Source organism: Nerophis lumbriciformis, linkage group LG07 (assembly GCF_033978685.3).
Source record: "Nerophis lumbriciformis linkage group LG07, RoL_Nlum_v2.1, whole genome shotgun sequence".
Classification (NCBI taxonomy): Eukaryota; Metazoa; Chordata; class Actinopteri; order Syngnathiformes; family Syngnathidae; genus Nerophis; species Nerophis lumbriciformis.
The window spans coordinates 723,230-742,064 of NC_084554.2; the positions used below are offsets into that span (position 1 = coordinate 723,230).

An 18,835-nucleotide genomic window follows, 5' to 3' on the forward strand; every position below is an offset into this window, starting at 1 on the left:
AAATAGTTGTGATGATATTTATAATGAAAACATGTTTGTTTACCTTCTACTCATTGCTGATTCAAATAGTTGTGATGCTATTTATAATGAAAACATGTTTGTTTACCTTCTACTAATGGCTGATCAAAATAGTTGTGATGATATTTATAATGAAAACATGTTTGTTTACCTTCTACTAATGGCTGATTCAAATAGTTGTGATGATATTTATAATGAAAACATGTTTGTTTACCTTCTACTAATGGCTGATTCAAATAGTTGTGATGATATTTATAATGAAAACATGTTTGTTTACCTTCTACTAATGGCTGATTCAAATAGTTGTGATGATATTTATAATGAAAACATGTTTGTTTACCTTCTACTAATGGCTGATCAAAATAGTTGTGATGATATTTATAATGAAAACATGTTTGTTTACCTTCTACTAATGGCTGATTCAAATAGTTGTTATTGATATTTATAATGAAAACATGTTTGTTTACCTTCTACTAATGGCTGATTCAAATAGTTGTGATGATATTTATAATGAAAACATGTTTGTTTACCTTCTACTAATGGCTGATCAAAATAGTTGTGATGATATTTATAATGAAAACATGTTTGTTTACCTTCTACTCATTGCTGATTCAAATAGTTGTGATGATATTTATAATGAAAACATGTTCGTTTACCTTCTACTAATGGCTGATCAAAATAGTTGTGATGATATTTATAATGAAAACATGTTTGTTTACCTTCTACTAATGGCTGATTCAAATAGTTGTGATGATATTTATAATGAAAACATGTTTGTTTACCTTCTACTAATGGCTGATTCAAATAGTTGTGATGATATTTATAATGAAAACATGTTTGTTTACCTTCTACTAATGGCTGATCAAAATAGTTGTGATGATATTTATAATGAAAACATGTTTGTTTACCTTCTACTCATTGCTGATTCAAATAGTTGTGATGATATTTATAATGAAAACATGTTTGTTTACCTTCTACTAATGGCTGATTCAAATAGTTGTTATTGATATTTATAATGAAAACATGTTTGTTTACCTTCTACTAATGGCTGATTCAAATAGTTGTGATGATATTTATAATGAAAACATGTTTGTTTACCTTCTACTATTGGCTGATTCAAATAGTTGTTATTGATATTTATAATGAAAACATGTTTGTTTACCTTCTACTAATGGCTGATTCAAATAGTTGTGATGATATTTATAATGAAAACATGTTTGTTTACCTTCTACTAATGGCTGATCAAAATAGTTGTGATGATATTTATAATGAAAACATGTTTGTTTACCTTCTACTCATTGCTGATTCAAATAGTTGTGATGCTATTTATAATGAAAACATGTTTGTTTACCTTCTACTAATGGCTGATCAAAATAGTTGTGATGATATTTATAATGAAAACATGTTTGTTTACCTTCTACTAATGGCTGATTCAAATAGTTGTGATGATATTTATAATGAAAACATGTTTGTTTACCTTCTACTAATGGCTGATTCAAATAGTTGTGATGATATTTATAATGAAAACATGTTTGTTTACCTTCTACTAATGGCTGATTCAAATAGTTGTGATGATATTTATAATGAAAACATGTTTGTTTACCTTCTACTAATGGCTGATCAAAATAGTTGTGATGATATTTATAATGAAAACATGTTTGTTTACCTTCTACTAATGGCTGATTCAAATAGTTGTGATGATATTTATAATGAAAACATGTTTGTTTACCTTCTACTAATGGCTGATTCAAATAGTTGTGATGATATTTATAATGAAAACATGTTTGTTTACCTTCTACTAATGGCTGATTCAAGTAGTTGTGATGATATTTATAATGAAAACATGTTTGTTTACCTTCTACTAATGGCTGATTCAAATAGTTGTGATGATATTTATAATGAAAACATGTTTGTTTACCTTCTACTAATGGCTGATTCAAATAGTTGTGATGATATTTATAATGAAAACATGTTTGTTTACCTTCTACTAATGGCTGATTCAAATAGTTGTGATGATATTTATAATGAAAACATGTTTGTTTACCTTCTACTAATGGCTGATTCAAATAGTTGTGATGATATTTATAATGAAAACATGTTTGTTTACCTTCTACTCATTGCTGATTCAAATAGTTGTGATGATATTTATAATGAAAACATGTTTGTTTACCTTCTACTCATGGCTGATTCAAATAGTTGTGATGATATTTATAATGAAAACATGTTTGTTTACCTTCTACTAATGGCTGATCAAAATAGTTGTGATGATATTTATAATGAAAACATGTTTGTTTACCTTCTACTAATGGCTGATCAAAATAGTTGTGATGATATTTATAATGAAAACATGTTTGTTTACCTTCTACTAATGGCTGATCAAAATAGTTGTGATGATATTTATAATGAAAACATGTTTGTTTACCTTCTACTAATGGCTGATTCAAATAGTTGTGATGATATTTATAATGAAAACATGTTTGTTTACCTTCTACTAATGGCTGATTCAAATAGTTGTGATGATATTTATAATGAAAACATGTTTGTTTACCTTCTACTAATGGCTGATTCAAGTAGTTGTGATGATATTTATAATGAAAACATGTTTGTTTACCTTCTACTAATGGCTGATTCAAATAGTTGTGATGATATTTATAATGAAAACATGTTTGTTTACCTTCTACTAATGGCTGATTCAAATAGTTGTTATTGATATTTATAATGAAAACATGTTTGTTTACCTTCTACTAATGGCTGATTCAAATAGTTGTGATGATATTTATAATGAAAACATGTTTGTTTACCTTCTACTAATGGCTGATTCAAATAGTTGTGATGATATTTAAAATGAAAACATGTTTGTTTACCTTCTACTCATTGCTGATTCAAATAGTTGTGATGATATTTATAATGAAAACATGTTTGTTTACCTTCTACTAATGGCTGATTCAAATAGTTGTGATGATATTTATAATGAAAACATGTTTGTTTACCTTCTACTAATGGCTGATTCAAATAGTTGTGATGATATTTATAATGAAAACACGTTTGTTTACCTTCTACTAATGGCTGATTCAAGTAGTTGTGATGATATTTATAATGAAAACATGTTTGTTTACCTTCTACTAATGGCTGATTCAAATAGTTGTGATGATATTTATAATGAAAACATGTTTGTTTACCTTCTACTAATGGCTGATCAAAATAGTTGTTATTGATATTTATAATGAAAACATGTTTGTTTACCTTCTACTAATGGCTGATCAAAATAGTTGTTATTGATATTTATAATGAAAACATGTTTGTTTACCTTCTACTAATGGCTGATTCAAATAGTTGTGATGATATTTATAATGAAAACATGTTTGTTTACCTTCTACTAATGGCTGATTCAAGTAGTTGTGATGATATTTATAATGAAAACATGTTTGTTTACCTTCTACTAATGGCTGATTCAAATAGTTGTTATTGATATTTATAATGAAAACATGTTTGTTTACCTTCTACTCATTGCTGATTCAAGTAGTTGTGATGATATTTATAATGAAAACATGTTTGTTTACCTTCTACTAATGGCTGATTCAAATAGTTGTGATGATATTTATAATGAAAACATGTTTGTTTACCTTCTACTAATGGCTGATTCAAGTAGTTGTGATGATATTTATAATGAAAACATGTTTGTTTACCTTCTACTAATGGCTGATTCAAATAGTTGTGATGATATTTATAATGAAAACATGTTTGTTTACCTTCTACTAATGGCTGATTCAAATAGTTGTGATGATATTTATAATGAAAACATGTTTGTTTACCTTCTACTAATGGCTGATTCAAATAGTTGTGATGATATTTATAATGAAAACATGTTTGTTTACCTTCTACTATTGGCTGATTCACATAGTTGTGATGATATTTATAATGAAAACATGTTTGTTTACCTTCTACTAATGGCTGATTCAAGTAGTTGTTATTGGTATTTATAATGAAAACATGTTTGTTTACCTTCTACTAATGGCTGATTCAAATAGTTGTGATGATATTTATAATGAAAACATGTTTGTTTACCTTCTACTCATGGCTGATTCAAATAGTTGTGATGATATTTATAATGAAAACATGTTTGTTTACCTTCTACTAATGGCTGATCAAAATAGTTGTGATGATATTTATAATGAAAACATGTTTGTTTACCTTCTACTCATTGCTGATTCAAATAGTTGTGATGATATTTATAATGAAAACATGTTTGTTTACCTTCTACTCATGGCTGATTCAAATAGTTGTGATGATATTTATAATGAAAACATGTTTGTTTACCTTCTACTAATGGCTGATCAAAATAGTTGTGATGATATTTATAATGAAAACATGTTTGTTTACCTTCTACTAATGGCTGATCAAAATAGTTGTGATGATATTTATAATGAAAACATGTTTGTTTACCTTCTACTAATGGCTGATCAAAATAGTTGTGATGATATTTATAATGAAAACATGTTTGTTTACCTTCTACTAATGGCTGATTCAAATAGTTGTGATGATATTTATAATGAAAACATGTTTGTTTACCTTCTACTAATGGCTGATTCAAATAGTTGTGATGATATTTATAATGAAAACATGTTTGTTTACCTTCTACTAATGGCTGATTCAAGTAGTTGTGATGATATTTATAATGAAAACATGTTTGTTTACCTTCTACTAATGGCTGATTCAAATAGTTGTGATGATATTTATAATGAAAACATGTTTGTTTACCTTCTACTAATGGCTGATTCAAATAGTTGTTATTGATATTTATAATGAAAACATGTTTGTTTACCTTCTACTAATGGCTGATTCAAATAGTTGTGATGATATTTATAATGAAAACATGTTTGTTTACCTTCTACTAATGGCTGATTCAAATAGTTGTGATGATATTTAAAATGAAAACATGTTTGTTTACCTTCTACTCATTGCTGATTCAAATAGTTGTGATGATATTTATAATGAAAACATGTTTGTTTACCTTCTACTAATGGCTGATTCAAATAGTTGTGATGATATTTATAATGAAAACATGTTTGTTTACCTTCTACTAATGGCTGATTCAAATAGTTGTGATGATATTTATAATGAAAACACGTTTGTTTACCTTCTACTAATGGCTGATTCAAGTAGTTGTGATGATATTTATAATGAAAACATGTTTGTTTACCTTCTACTAATGGCTGATTCAAATAGTTGTGATGATATTTATAATGAAAACATGTTTGTTTACCTTCTACTAATGGCTGATCAAAATAGTTGTTATTGATATTTATAATGAAAACATGTTTGTTTACCTTCTACTAATGGCTGATCAAAATAGTTGTTATTGATATTTATAATGAAAACATGTTTGTTTACCTTCTACTAATGGCTGATTCAAATAGTTGTGATGATATTTATAATGAAAACATGTTTGTTTACCTTCTACTAATGGCTGATTCAAATAGTTGTTATTGATATTTATAATGAAAACATGTTTGTTTACCTTCTACTCATTGCTGATTCAAGTAGTTGTGATGATATTTATAATGAAAACATGTTTGTTTACCTTCTACTAATGGCTGATTCAAATAGTTGTGATGATATTTATAATGAAAACATGTTTGTTTACCTTCTACTAATGGCTGATTCAAGTAGTTGTGATGATATTTATAATGAAAACATGTTTGTTTACCTTCTACTAATGGCTGATTCAAATAGTTGTGATGATATTTATAATGAAAACATGTTTGTTTACCTTCTACTAATGGCTGATTCAAATAGTTGTGATGATATTTATAATGAAAACATGTTTGTTTACCTTCTACTATTGGCTGATTCACATAGTTGTGATGATATTTATAATGAAAACATGTTTGTTTACCTTCTACTAATGGCTGATTCAAGTAGTTGTTATTGGTATTTATAATGAAAACATGTTTGTTTACCTTCTACTAATGGCTGATTCAAATAGTTGTTATTGATATTTATAATGAAAACATGTTTGTTTACCTTCTACTATTGGCTGATTCACATAGTTGTGATGATATTTATAATGAAAACATGTTTGTTTACCTTCTACTAATGGCTGATTCAAGTAGTTGTTATTGGTATTTATAATGAAAACATGTTTGTTTACCTTCTACTAATGGCTGATTCAAATAGTTGTTATTGATATTTATAATGAAAACATGTTTGTTTACCTTCTACTAATGGCCGATTCAAATAGTGGTGTGTGTTGACTTTGACCTTGTGTGGTGTGTGTTGACTTTGACCTTGTGTGGTGTGTGTTGACTTTGACCTTGTGTGGTGTGTGTTGACTTTGGCCTTGTGTGGTGTGTGTTGACTTTGGCCTTGTGTGGTGTGTGTTGACTTTGACCTTGTGTGGTGTGTGTTGACTTTGACCTTGTGTGGTGTGTGTTGACTTTGGCCTTGTGTGGTGTGTGTTGACTTTGACCTTGTGTGGTGTGTGTTGACTTTGACCTTGTGTGGTGTGTGTTGACTTTGACCTTGTGTGGTGTGTGTTGACTTTGACCTTGTGTGGTGTGTGTTGACTTTGACCTTGTGTGGTGTGTGTTGACTTTGACCTTGTGTGGTGTATGTTGACTTTGGCCTTGTGTGGTGTGTGTTGATGTTGACCTTGTGTGGTGTGTGTTGACTTTGACCTTGTGTGGTGTATGTTGACTTTGGCCTTGTGTGGTGTGTGTTGATGTTGACCTTGTGTGGTGTGTGTTGACTTTGACCTTGTGTGGTGTGTGTTGACTTTGACCTTGTGTGGTGTTTGTTGACTTTGACCTTGTGTGGTGTGTGTTGACTTTGACCTTGTGTGGTGTGTGTTGACTTTGACCTTGTGTGGTGTGTGTTGACTTTGACCTTGTGTGGTGTGTGTTGACTTTGACCTTGTGTGGTGTGTGTTGACTTTGACCTTGTGTGGTGTATGTTGACTTTGGCCTTGTGTGGTGTGTGTTGATGTTGACCTTGTGTGGTGTGTGTTGACTTTGACCTTGTGTGGTGTATGTTGACTTTGGCCTTGTGTGGTGTGTGTTGATGTTGACCTTGTGTGGTGTGTGTTGACTTTGACCTTGTGTGGTGTGTGTTGACTTTGACCTTGTGTGGTGTGTGTTGACTTTGACCTTGTGTGGTGTGTGTTGACTTTGGCCTTGTGTGGTGTGTGTTGACTTTGACCTTGTGTGGTGTGTGTTGACTTTGACCTTGTGTGGTGTGTGTTGACTTTGACCTTGTGTGGTGTGTGTTGACTTTGACCTTGTGTGGTGTGTGTTAACTTTGACCTTGTGTGGTGTTTGTTGACTTTGACCTTGTGTGGTGTGTGTTGACTTTGACCTTGTGTGGTGTGTGTTGACTTTGACCTTGTGTGGTGTTTGTTGACTTTGACCTTGTGTGGTGTGTGTTGACTTTGACCTTGTGTGGTGTGTGTTGACTTTGACCTTGTGCGGTGTGTGTTGACTTTGACCTTGTGTGGTGTGTGTTGACTTTGACCTTGTGTGGTGTGTGTTGACTTTGACCTTGTGTGGTGTGTGTTGACTTTGACCTTGTGTGGTGTGTGTTGACTTTGACCTTGTGTTGTGTGCACAGAAGAAGACCCTGAGGGAGCAATGGCTGATGGACGGTGTGAGTCCACAGTCCGGAGAGGAAGAGGAGGCGTGCAGGCTGCAGGCGCAGGATGAGCAGCAGCAAAGTCAGCGGCTGCAGACTCACATTGACAGGTGAGGACCGCCAACGCTCAGCATTCTCCACATGGCAGCAAACGGAACTATATTGACACTATAAAGTCCTTCTCTGCAAATAAATGAAGCCGTTTTTGGATTATCATTGAAAGCATAACCTTCCATGTCTCACTCATGATGCAGTTAGCTGCCTGCTGCCACCTAGTGCTGTGGAAGACTATTACATCTTTATTAAGAGTATTACACCCTTATTAAACATCACTTAATAAGAGTATTACATCTTTATTAAACATCACTTTATAAGAGTATTACATTGTTATTAAACATCACTTTATAATAGTATTACATGTTTACTTTATTTGCCCATTATTGGCTTGCAAAAATTTATTTTATTGAGTAATGTGAAGATATAATATGACATCATTATTGTTATCATTATATTAGTAAGTCTACTAATATAGGACTGGTCAACAAAATATTAAAATCACTTAACAATAATCTTTTAAAAATCATGAATATGTAAGAAATGCTTCATAAAGTGTGAGAAAATAGTGCAAAGTGTGAAAAAGTAAACTATCTTCTGCAGGTTTAATGGCAGGAAATAACGTCTGTGTAACATTATTTTGCCCTGTTATTCTTATTTAACTATGGAAATGAATATTTGTTATGCAGTAATTGTTTAAATATTATTAATATATCAGTCGATATTGATCATTATTGACATTTTTTTATGACTTATGGAGAATATATTTAATTAGAAATGTAACTTCCTGTGAATATAATCCCTCAGCTATCAAGGCAGAAAGGAAATGTCAACACAAGCATGGAAAACAAACAATGTCAACAAAATACCGTATTTTCCGCACCATAAGGCGCCCTGGGTTATAAGCCGCGCCTTCAATGAACGGCATATTTCAAAACTTTGTCCACCTATAAGCCGCCCCGTGTTGTAAGCCGCATCTAACTGCGCTAAAGGAATGTCAAAAAAACAGTCAGATAGGTCAGTCAAACTTTAATAATATATTAAAAACCAGCGTGATGTGGGCGCGCATGGAGTCGTATATCAACATGGACGGAGCTGCGTGAAAAAAGCCACCCGGCCTCTTCGCGTAAACTTAAACTTACCTTAACCACTCGCTCATCTTTTCTTCATCCATCCATCCTTTCGAGTTAGCTTTTATGATGACGCCGGCTGGAAAGGTCTCTTTTGGCAAGGTCTTCCTTTTGAATATCACCATGGGTGGAAGTTTCTGGCCATTAGCATGGCAAGCTAGAACCACAGTGAAGGACGACTTCTCATTCCCTGTGGTGCGAATATTCACCGTACGTGCTCCCGTTGTATCCACAGTGCGGTTCACAGGAATATCAGTTGCTGTGAAATAGTAATCCGTGTGCGGATGGAGAGATTGCGTCTTTTCATGAACCGGAAACCTGTCGCTTAGTAGGAGCCATTTTGTGGTCTTTACAGATGTAAACACACAAAGGAAATGAAACGTAATATCCGCGCGCTTCTTCTTCTTCTACGCGGGCGGGTGGTTGCTTACAGTAGAAGGAGAAGCGCTTCCTGTTCTATGGGGGCGGGTGCTTACCTTGGCGGTTGCTTGCGTAGAAGAAGAAGCACTTCCTCTTCTACGGGGAAAAAAGATGGCGGCTGTTTACCGTAGTTGCGAGACCGAAACTTTATGAAAATGAATCTTAATATTAATCCATATATAAAGCGCACCGGGTTATAAGGCGCACGGTCAGTTTTTGAGTAAATTTGTGGTTTTTAGGTGCGGCTAATAGTGCGGAAAATACGGTAGTCAAATCACATTGAACATTTAACCATCCATCCATTTTCTACCACTTGTCCCTTTTGGGGTCGCGGAGGGGTGCTGGAGCCTACCTCAGCTGCATTCGGGCAGTAGGAAAATAACATAAATGATGTCTGTGTAACATGAATTTGCCCTGTTATTCTTATTTAACTATGGAAATAAATTTTTGTTATGCAGTAACTCAAATATTTAAATAATATATTTAAATATTATTAATATATCGGTCGATATTGATCATTATTGACATTTTTTCTGACTTATGAAAAATAAGGACCAGGAGAATAATATTATTTATTTGAAATGTAACTTCCTGCTATCAAGGCAGAAAGGAAATGTCAACACAAACATGGAAAACAAACAATGTCGACAAAATAGTCAAATCACATTGAACACTTAACAATAAGATCTTAGAAATAAGGAATATGTAAGAAATGCTTCATAAAGTGTGAGAAAATAGTGCAAAGTGTGAAAAAGTAAACATCGAGAAGAACTATCTTCTGCAGGTTTAATGCCAGGAAATAACGTCTGTGTAACATTAATTTGCCCTGTTATTCTTATTTAACTATGGAAATGAATATTTGTTATGCAGTAATTGTTTAAATATTATTAATATATCAGTCGATATTGATCATTATTGACATTTTTATGACTTATGGAGAATATATTTAATTAGAAATGTAACTTCCTGTGATTATAATCCCTCAGCTATCAAGGCAGAAAGGAAATGTCAACACAATAATTTAACAATAAGATCTCAAAAATCATGAATATGTAAGAAATGCTTCATAAAGTGTAAGAAAATAGTGCAAAGTGTGAAAATGTAAACATAGAGAAGAACTATTCTGCAGGAAGTAACGTCTGTGTAACATTAATTTGCCCTGTTCTTATTTTACTATGGAAAGGAATGTTTGTTATGCAGTAATTGTTTAAATATTATTAATATATTGATCATTATTGACATTTTTATGACTTATGGAAAATATATTTAATTAGAAATGTAACTTCCTGTGATTATAATCCCTCAGCTATCAAGGCAGAAAGGAAATGTCAACACAAGCATGGAAAACAAACAATGTCAACAAAATAGTAAAATCACATTGAACACTTAACAATAAGATCTTAAACATAAGGAATATGTAAGAAATGCTTCATAAAGTGTGAGAAAATAGTGCAAAGTGTGAAAAAGTAAACATCGAGAAGAACTATCTTCTGCAGGTTTAATGCCAGGAAATAGCGTCTGTGTAACATTAATTTGCCCTGTTATTCTTATTTAACTATGGAAATGAATATTTGTTATGCAGTAATTGTTTAAATATTATTAATATATCGGTCGATATTGATCATTATTGACATTTTTTTATGACCTTTGGAAAATATATTTAATTAGAAATGTAACTTCCTGTGATTATAATCCCTCAGCTATCAAGGCAGAAAGGAAATGTCAACACAAGCATGGAAAACAAACAATGTCAACAAAATACCGTATTTTCCGCACCATAAGGCGCCCTGGGTTATAAGCCGCGCCTTCAATGAACGGCATATTTCAAAACTTTGTCCACCTATAAGCCGCCCCGTGTTGTAAGCCGCATCTAACTGCGCTAAAGGAATGTCAAAAAAACAGTCAGATAGGTCAGTCAAACTTTAATAATATATTAAAAACCAGCGTGATGTGGGCGCGCATGGAGTCGTATATCAACATGGACGGAGCTGCGTGAAAAAAGCCACCCGGCCTCTTCGCGTAAACTTAAACTTACCTTAACCACTCGCTCATCTTTTCTTCATCCATCCATCCTTTCGAGTTAGCTTTTATGATGACGCCGGCTGGAAAGGTCTCTTTTGGCAAGGTCTTCCTTTTGAATATCACCATGGGTGGAAGTTTCTGGCCATTAGCATGGCAAGCTAGAACCACAGTGAAGGACGACTTCTCATTCCCTGTGGTGCGAATATTCACCGTACGTGCTCCCGTTGTATCCACAGTGCGGTTCACAGGAATATCAGTTGCTGTGAAATAGTAATCCGTGTGCGGATGGAGAGATTGCGTCTTTTCATGAACCGGAAACCTGTCGCTTAGTAGGAGCCATTTTGTGGTCTTTACAGATGTAAACACACAAAGGAAATGAAACGTAATATCCGCGCGCTTCTTCTTCTTCTACGCGGGCGGGTGGTTGCTTACAGTAGAAGAAGAAGCGCTTCCTGTTCTATGGGGGCGGGTGCTTACCTTGGCGGTTGCTTGCGTAGAAGAAGAAGCACTTCCTCTTCTACGGGGAAAAAAGATGGCGGCTGTTTACCGTAGTTGCGAGACCGAAACTTTATGAAAATGAATCTTAATATTAATCCATATATAAAGCGCACCGGGTTATAAGGCGCACTGTCAGCTTTTGAGTAAATTTGTGGTTTTTAGGTGCGGCTAATAGTGCGGAAAATACGGTAGTCAAATCACATTGAACATTTAACCATCCATCCATTTTCTACCACTTGTCCCTTTTGGGGTCGCGGGGGGTGCTGGAGCCTACCTCAGCTGCATTCGGGCAGTAGGAAAATAACATAAATGATGTCTGTGTAACATGAATTTGCCCTGTTATTCTTATTTAACTATGGAAATAAATTTTTGTTATGCAGTAATTGTTTAAATATTATTAATATATTGGTCGATATTGATCATTATTGACATTTTTTCTGACTTATGAAAAATAAGGACCAGGAGAACAATATTATTTATTTGAAATGTAACTTCCTGCTATCAAGGCAGAAAGGAAATGTCAACACAAGCATGGAAAACAAACAATGTCGACAAAATAGTCAAATCACATTGAACACTTAACAATAAGATCTTAGAAATAAGGAATATGTCAGAAATGCTTCATAAAGTGTGAGAAAATAGTGCAAAGTGTGAAAATGTAAACTATTTTCTGCAGGTTTAATGGCAGGAAATAACGTCTGTGTAACATTAATTTGCCCTGTTATTCTTATTTAACTATGGAGAGGAATTTTTGTTATGTAGTAATTGTTTAAAAAAATATTAATATATCAGTCGATATTGATCATTATTGACATTTTTTATGATTTATGGAAAATGTGGAGCAGGAGAATTTTTTTTATTTAACTTTTTAATTATAAATGTAACTTCCTGTGATTATAATCAGCTATCAAGGCAGAAAGGAAATGTCAACACAATAATTTAACAATAAGATCTCAAAAATCATCAATATGTAAAGTGTAAGAAAATAGTGCAAAGTGTGAAAATGTAAACATAGAGAAGAACTATTCTGCAGGAAATAACGTCTGTGTAACATTAATTTGCCCTGTTCTTATTTTACTATGGAGAGGAATGTTTGTTATGCAGTAATTGTTTAAATATTATTAATATATTATTGACATTTTTATGACTTATATGCTCGCTCACCTCAGTGTCGTATATTTTGGTATCTCACTAATGCTAACTGTAAGCGTGGTATTGTTAGCATAGCACTGTTAGCATGCTAGCTTTTTTTTTTTTTTTTAGCTTATTTTGCTGGTATTTCTTGGTACTTATCTAGCCAGCCTGCTAACTGCTAACATCTTAGCTTCCTCAGAATTCACACAACATTTCCAGCAACAATGGCATGTTGGAAAGAAGATGTCGCTAATTGGTTGCTAAAGTGCTGTTTTGTTGAGCAGGATGGAAAAGGAGATGGAGGCCTTAGAAGCGGAGGAGCTCAACATCTCCGCCAAAGAGGACTTTGTCCTGAAGAGACTCAAAGAGGTGGAGAGGACTGCCGAGGACATCATCAGGGTAGGGTGAACGATTTCTGCTATCTTGCTAACATGTTTCTTAGGTATATACCTTTTACATTCATATAGTTTACCTAATGCTATCTTGCTAACATGTTTCTTAGGTATATACCTTTTACATTCATATACTTTACCTAATGCTATCTTGCTAGTATGCTAACTGTTAACATGCTAACACTAGCATGTTTTTAAGCACATTTTGCAGAACACACCAAAGACTAATATATTTTGCTACTTGATGCTATCTTGCTAACATACATGTTTCTTAGGTATATACCTTTTACATTCATATATTTGACCTAATGTTATCTTGCCAGCATGCTAACCGTTTAACGTGCTAACATTAGCATGTTTTTAAGCACATTTTGCAGAATACACCAAAGAGTAATATATTTTGCTACTTGATGCTATCTTGCTAACACGTTTCTTAGTACCTTTTAGATTCATATATTTTACCTAATGTTATCTTGTCAGCATGCTAACTGTTAACATGCTAACACTAGCATGTTTTTAAGCACATTTTGCAGAATACACCAAAGAGTAATATATTTTGCTACTTGATGCTATCTTGCTAACACGTTTCTTAGTACCTTTTAGATTCATATATTTTACCTAATGTTATCTTGCTAGTATGCTAACTGTTAACATGCTAACACTACCATGTTTTTAAGCACATTTTGCAGAACACATCAAAGACTAATATATTTTGCTACTTGATGCTATCTTGCTAACATACATGTTTCTTAGGTATATACCTTTTACATTCATATATTTGACCTAATGTTATCTTGCCAGCATGCTAACTGTTAACATGCTAACATTAGCATGTTTTTAAGCAAATTTTGCATAATACACCAAAGAGTAATATATTTTGTTACTTGATGCTATCTTGCTAACACGTTTCTTAGTACCTTTTAGATTCACATATTTTACCTAATGTTATCTTGCCAGCATGCTAACTGTTAACATGCTAACATTAGCATGTTTGTATGCACATTTTGCAGAATACACCAAATAGTAATTTATTTTGCTACTTGATGCTATCTTGCTAACATGTTTCTTAGGTATATACCTTTTAGATTCATATATTGTATCTAATGTTATCTTGCCAGCATGCTAACTGTTAACATGCTAACATTAACATGTTTTTAAGCACATTTTATAGAATACACCAAAGAGTAATATATTTTGCTACTTGATGCTATCTTGCTAACATGTTTCTTTAGATTCATATATTTTACCTAATGTTATCTGGCCAGTATGCTAACTGTTAACATGCCAAAATTAGCATGTTTTTTTTTTGTTTGGTTTTTTTTAGCAAATTTTGCAGAATACAACAAGTAATATATTTTTCTATTTGATGCTATATTGCTAACATGTTTCTTAGTACCTTTTAGATTCATATATTTTACCTAATGTTATCTTGCCAGCATGCTAACTGTTAACATGCTAACATTAGCATGTTTTTAAGCATATTTTGCAGAATACACCAAAAGGTAATTGATTTTGCTACTTGATGCTGTCTTGCTAACATGTTTCTTAGGTATATACCTTTTAGATTCATACATTTTACCTAATGTTATCTTGCCAGCATGCTAACTGTTAACATGCTAACATTAGCATGTTTTTAAGCACATTTTGCAGAATACACCAAAGAGTAATATATTTTGCTACTTGATGCTGTCTTGCTAACATGTTTCTTAGGTATATACCTTTTAGATTCATATATTTTACCTAATGTTATCTTGCCAGCATGCTAACTGTTAACATGCTAACATTAGCATGGTTTTAAGCACATTTTGCACAATACGCCAAAAGGTCATATATTTTGTTACTTAATGCTATCTTGCTAACATGTTTCTTAGGTATATACCTTTTAGATTCATACATTTGACCTTATGTTATCTTGCTAGCATGCTAACTGTTAACATGCTAACACTAGCATGTTTTTTTAAGCACATTTTGCAGAACACACCAAAGACTAATATATTTTGCTACTTGATGCTATCTTGCTAACACGTTTTTTGGTACCTTTTAGATTTTATACATTTTACCTAATGTTATCTTGCCAGCATGCCAACTGTTAACATGCTAACATTAGCATATTTTTAAGCACATTTTGCAGAATACACCAAAGAGTAATATATTTTGCTACTTGATGCTGTCTTGCTAATATGTTTCTTAGGTATATACCTTTTAGATTCATATATTTTACCTAATGTTATCTTGCCAGCATGCTAACTGTTAACATGCTAACATTAGCATGTTTTTAAGCACATTTTGCAGAATACACCAAAGAGTAATATATTTTGCTACTTGATGCTATCTTACTAACATGTTTCTTTGGATTCATATATTTTACCTAATGTTATCTTGCCAGCATGCTAACTGTTAACATGCTAACATTAGCATGTTTTTAAGCACATTTTGCAGAGTACACCAAATAGTCATTTATTTTGCTACTTGATGCTATCTTGCTAACACATTTCTTAGTACCTTTTAGATTTTATACATTTTACCTAATGTTGTCTTGCCAGCATGCTAACTGTTAACATGCTTACATTAGCATGTTTTTAAGCACATTTTGCAGAATACACCAAATAGTAATTTATTTTGCTACTTCATGCTATCTTGCTAACATGTTTCTTTAGATGCATATATTTTACCTAATGTTATCTTGCCAGCATGCCAACTGTTAACATGCTAACATTAGCATGTTTTTAAGCACATTTTGCAGAGTACACCAAATAGTCATTTATTTTGCTACTTGATGCTATCTTGCTAACATGTTTCTTAGGTATGTACTTTTTAGATTCATATATTTTATATAATGTTATCTTGCCAGCATGCTAACTGTTAACATGCTAACATTAGCATGATTTTTTTAAGCATATTTTGCAGAATACACCAAAGAGTAATATATTTTGTTACATGATGCTATCTTGCTAACATGTTTCTTAGTACCTTTTAGATTTTATACATTTTACCTAATGTTATCTTGCCATCATGCTTACTGTTAACGTGCTAACATTAGCATGTTTTAAGCACATTTTGCAGAATACCTCAAATAGTAATTTATTTTGCTACTTGATGCTATCTTGCTAACATGTTTCTTTAGATGCATATATTTTACCTAATGTTATCTGGCCAGTATGCTAACTGTTAACATGCTAACATTAGCATGTTTTTAAGCACATTTTGCAGAGTACACCAAATAGTCATTTATTTTGCTACCTGATGCTATCTTGCTAACATGTTTCTTTAGACTCATATATTTTACCTAATGTTATCTGGTCAGTATGCTAACTGTTAACATGCTAACATTAGCATGTTTTTTTTTTTTTTTTTAGCAAATTTTGCAGAATACACCAAGTAATATATTTTTCTACTTGATGCTATCTTGCTAACATGTTAGCATATGCGCATTTCAGCCATTTTTCCGTCATCAATATTCCGACATGAATTCTGCCTTTGAAGATCCCTACACGGTTTCAGTTCGTCCTCACATAAACACAAATCAACACGTTTGAAGTACCGCGAGTACAACACCACGAAGTATTGCAGTATTTGCCACGTGTGGGCGTAGCAGCGTTAGCATGCGGGTGTCGTGCAGCGTGGGCGTGAAGTGGCGAGTGACTCACTGACGCCTGATTTGAAGACGAGGAGCTGAAAACTAATGAATGGACTACACAAGTGGATACTAAGTACTACAAAAGTGTGATACTGCATCAACACTTTGATATCGCACCACTGTGTCTTTAAATGTAGGAGCTCAAAGCAGACGTCCACACGGGTAAGTCCATTTCTTTCTTCTCATACTATTCTCATTATTAACACAGTAATATCATGCAGTATTGTAGTATTCAAATAGTACTACCTCTGTGTTTAATGCTATTATTACAGCATGATTGTCTTCCTTAAGGGTGTGTATTTACTAGTGATGGAATAATCCTAAATGAAATACAATGACTTGGTTTATATTATTGTATGTACTAGGGCAGGGGTCACCAACGCGGTGCCCGCGGTCACCAGGTAGCCCGTAAGGACCAGATCAGTCGCCCGCTGGCCTGTTCTAAAAATAGCTCAAAGAGCAGCACTTACCAGTGAGCTGCCTCTATTTTTTTAAATGTTATTTATTTACTAGCAAGCTGGTCTCGCTTTGCTCCACATTTTTAATTCTAAAAGAGACAAAACTCAAATAGAATTTGAAAATCCACGAAAATATTTGAAAGACTTGGTCTTCACTTGGAATAAGCGGTAGAAAATGGATGAGTCTTCACTTGTTTAAATAAATTCATTTTTTTTTTTTTACTTTGCTTCTTATTACTTTTAGAAATACAATTTTAGAGAAAAAAAATACAACCTTAAAAATGATTTTAGGATTTTTAAACAAATATACCTTTTAAATTTCTTCCTCTTCTTTCCTGACAATTTAAATCAATGTTCAAGTAATTTTTTTTATTACCGTATTTTCCGCACCATAAGGCGCCCTGGGTTATAAGCCGCGCCTTCAATGAACGGCATATTTCAAAACTTTGTCCACCTATAAGCCGCCCCGTGTTATAAGCCGCATCTAACTGCGCTAAAGGAATGTCAAAAAAACAGTCAGATAGGTCAGTCAAACTTTAATAATATATTAAAAACCAGCGTGATGTGGGCGCGCATGGAGTCGTATATCAACATGGACGGAGCTGCGTGAAAAAAGCCACCCGGCCTCTTCGCGTAAACTTACCTTAACCACTCGCTCATCTTTTCTTCATCCATCCCTTCGAGTTAGCTTTTATGATGACGCCGGCTGGAAAGGTCTCTTTTGGCAAGGTCTTCCTTTTGAATATCACCATGGGTGGAAGTTTCTGGCCATTAGCATGGCAAGCTAGAACCACAGTGAAGGATGACTTCTCATTCCCTGTGGTGCGAATATTCACCGTACGTGCTCCCGTTGTATCCACAGTGCGGTTCACAGGAATATCAAAAGTCAGTGGAACCTCGTCCATGTTGATAATGTTCTCTGGCCGGATCTTTTTTTCAGCTATCTTGTTTTTACAATATGCACGGAAAGTAGCCAGCTTTTCTTGAAAGTCTTTAGGCAGTTGCTGTGAAATAGTAGTCCGTGTGCGGATGGAGAGATTGCGTCTTTTCATGAACCGGAAACCTGTCGCTTAGTAGGAGCCATTTTGTGGTCTTTACAGATGTAAACACACAAAGGAAATGAAACGTACGGTAATATCCGCGCGCTTCTTCTTCTTCTACGCGGGCGGGTGGTTGCTTACAGTAGAAGAAGAAGCGCTTCCTGTTCTATGGGGGCGGGTGCTTTTACCTTGGCGGTTGCTTGCGTAGAAGAAGAAGCACTTCCTCTTCTACGGGGAAAAAAGATGGCGGCTGTTTACCGTAGTTGCGAGACCGAAACTTTATGAAAATTAATATTAATATTAACCCATATATAAGGCGCACCGGGTTATAAGGCGCACTGTCAGCTTTTGAGAAAATTTGTGGTTTTTAGGTGCGCCTTATAGTGCGGAAAATACGGTATTATTA

The 18,835-nt window shown here is 33.6% G+C and overlaps 1 protein-coding gene across 2 annotated transcripts in view; it reads left to right on the forward strand.

The window, feature by feature from the left end:
* palmdb (palmdelphin b) overlaps positions 1-18,835 on the forward strand; it is a 69,244-nt gene that overhangs the window by 15,074 nt on the left and 35,335 nt on the right. Inside the window, exons 4-6 of one of the 2 annotated variants that reach the window (XM_061965965.2) lie at positions 7,624-7,754; positions 13,187-13,301; positions 17,069-17,093. In XM_061965965.2, coding sequence (XP_061821949.1) covers positions 7,624-7,754; positions 13,187-13,301; positions 17,069-17,093 — 271 coding nt within the window. The remainder of the gene's footprint in view (positions 1-7,623; positions 7,755-13,186; positions 13,302-17,068; positions 17,094-18,835) is intronic. The other variant, XM_061965964.2, reaches the window with a different exon arrangement.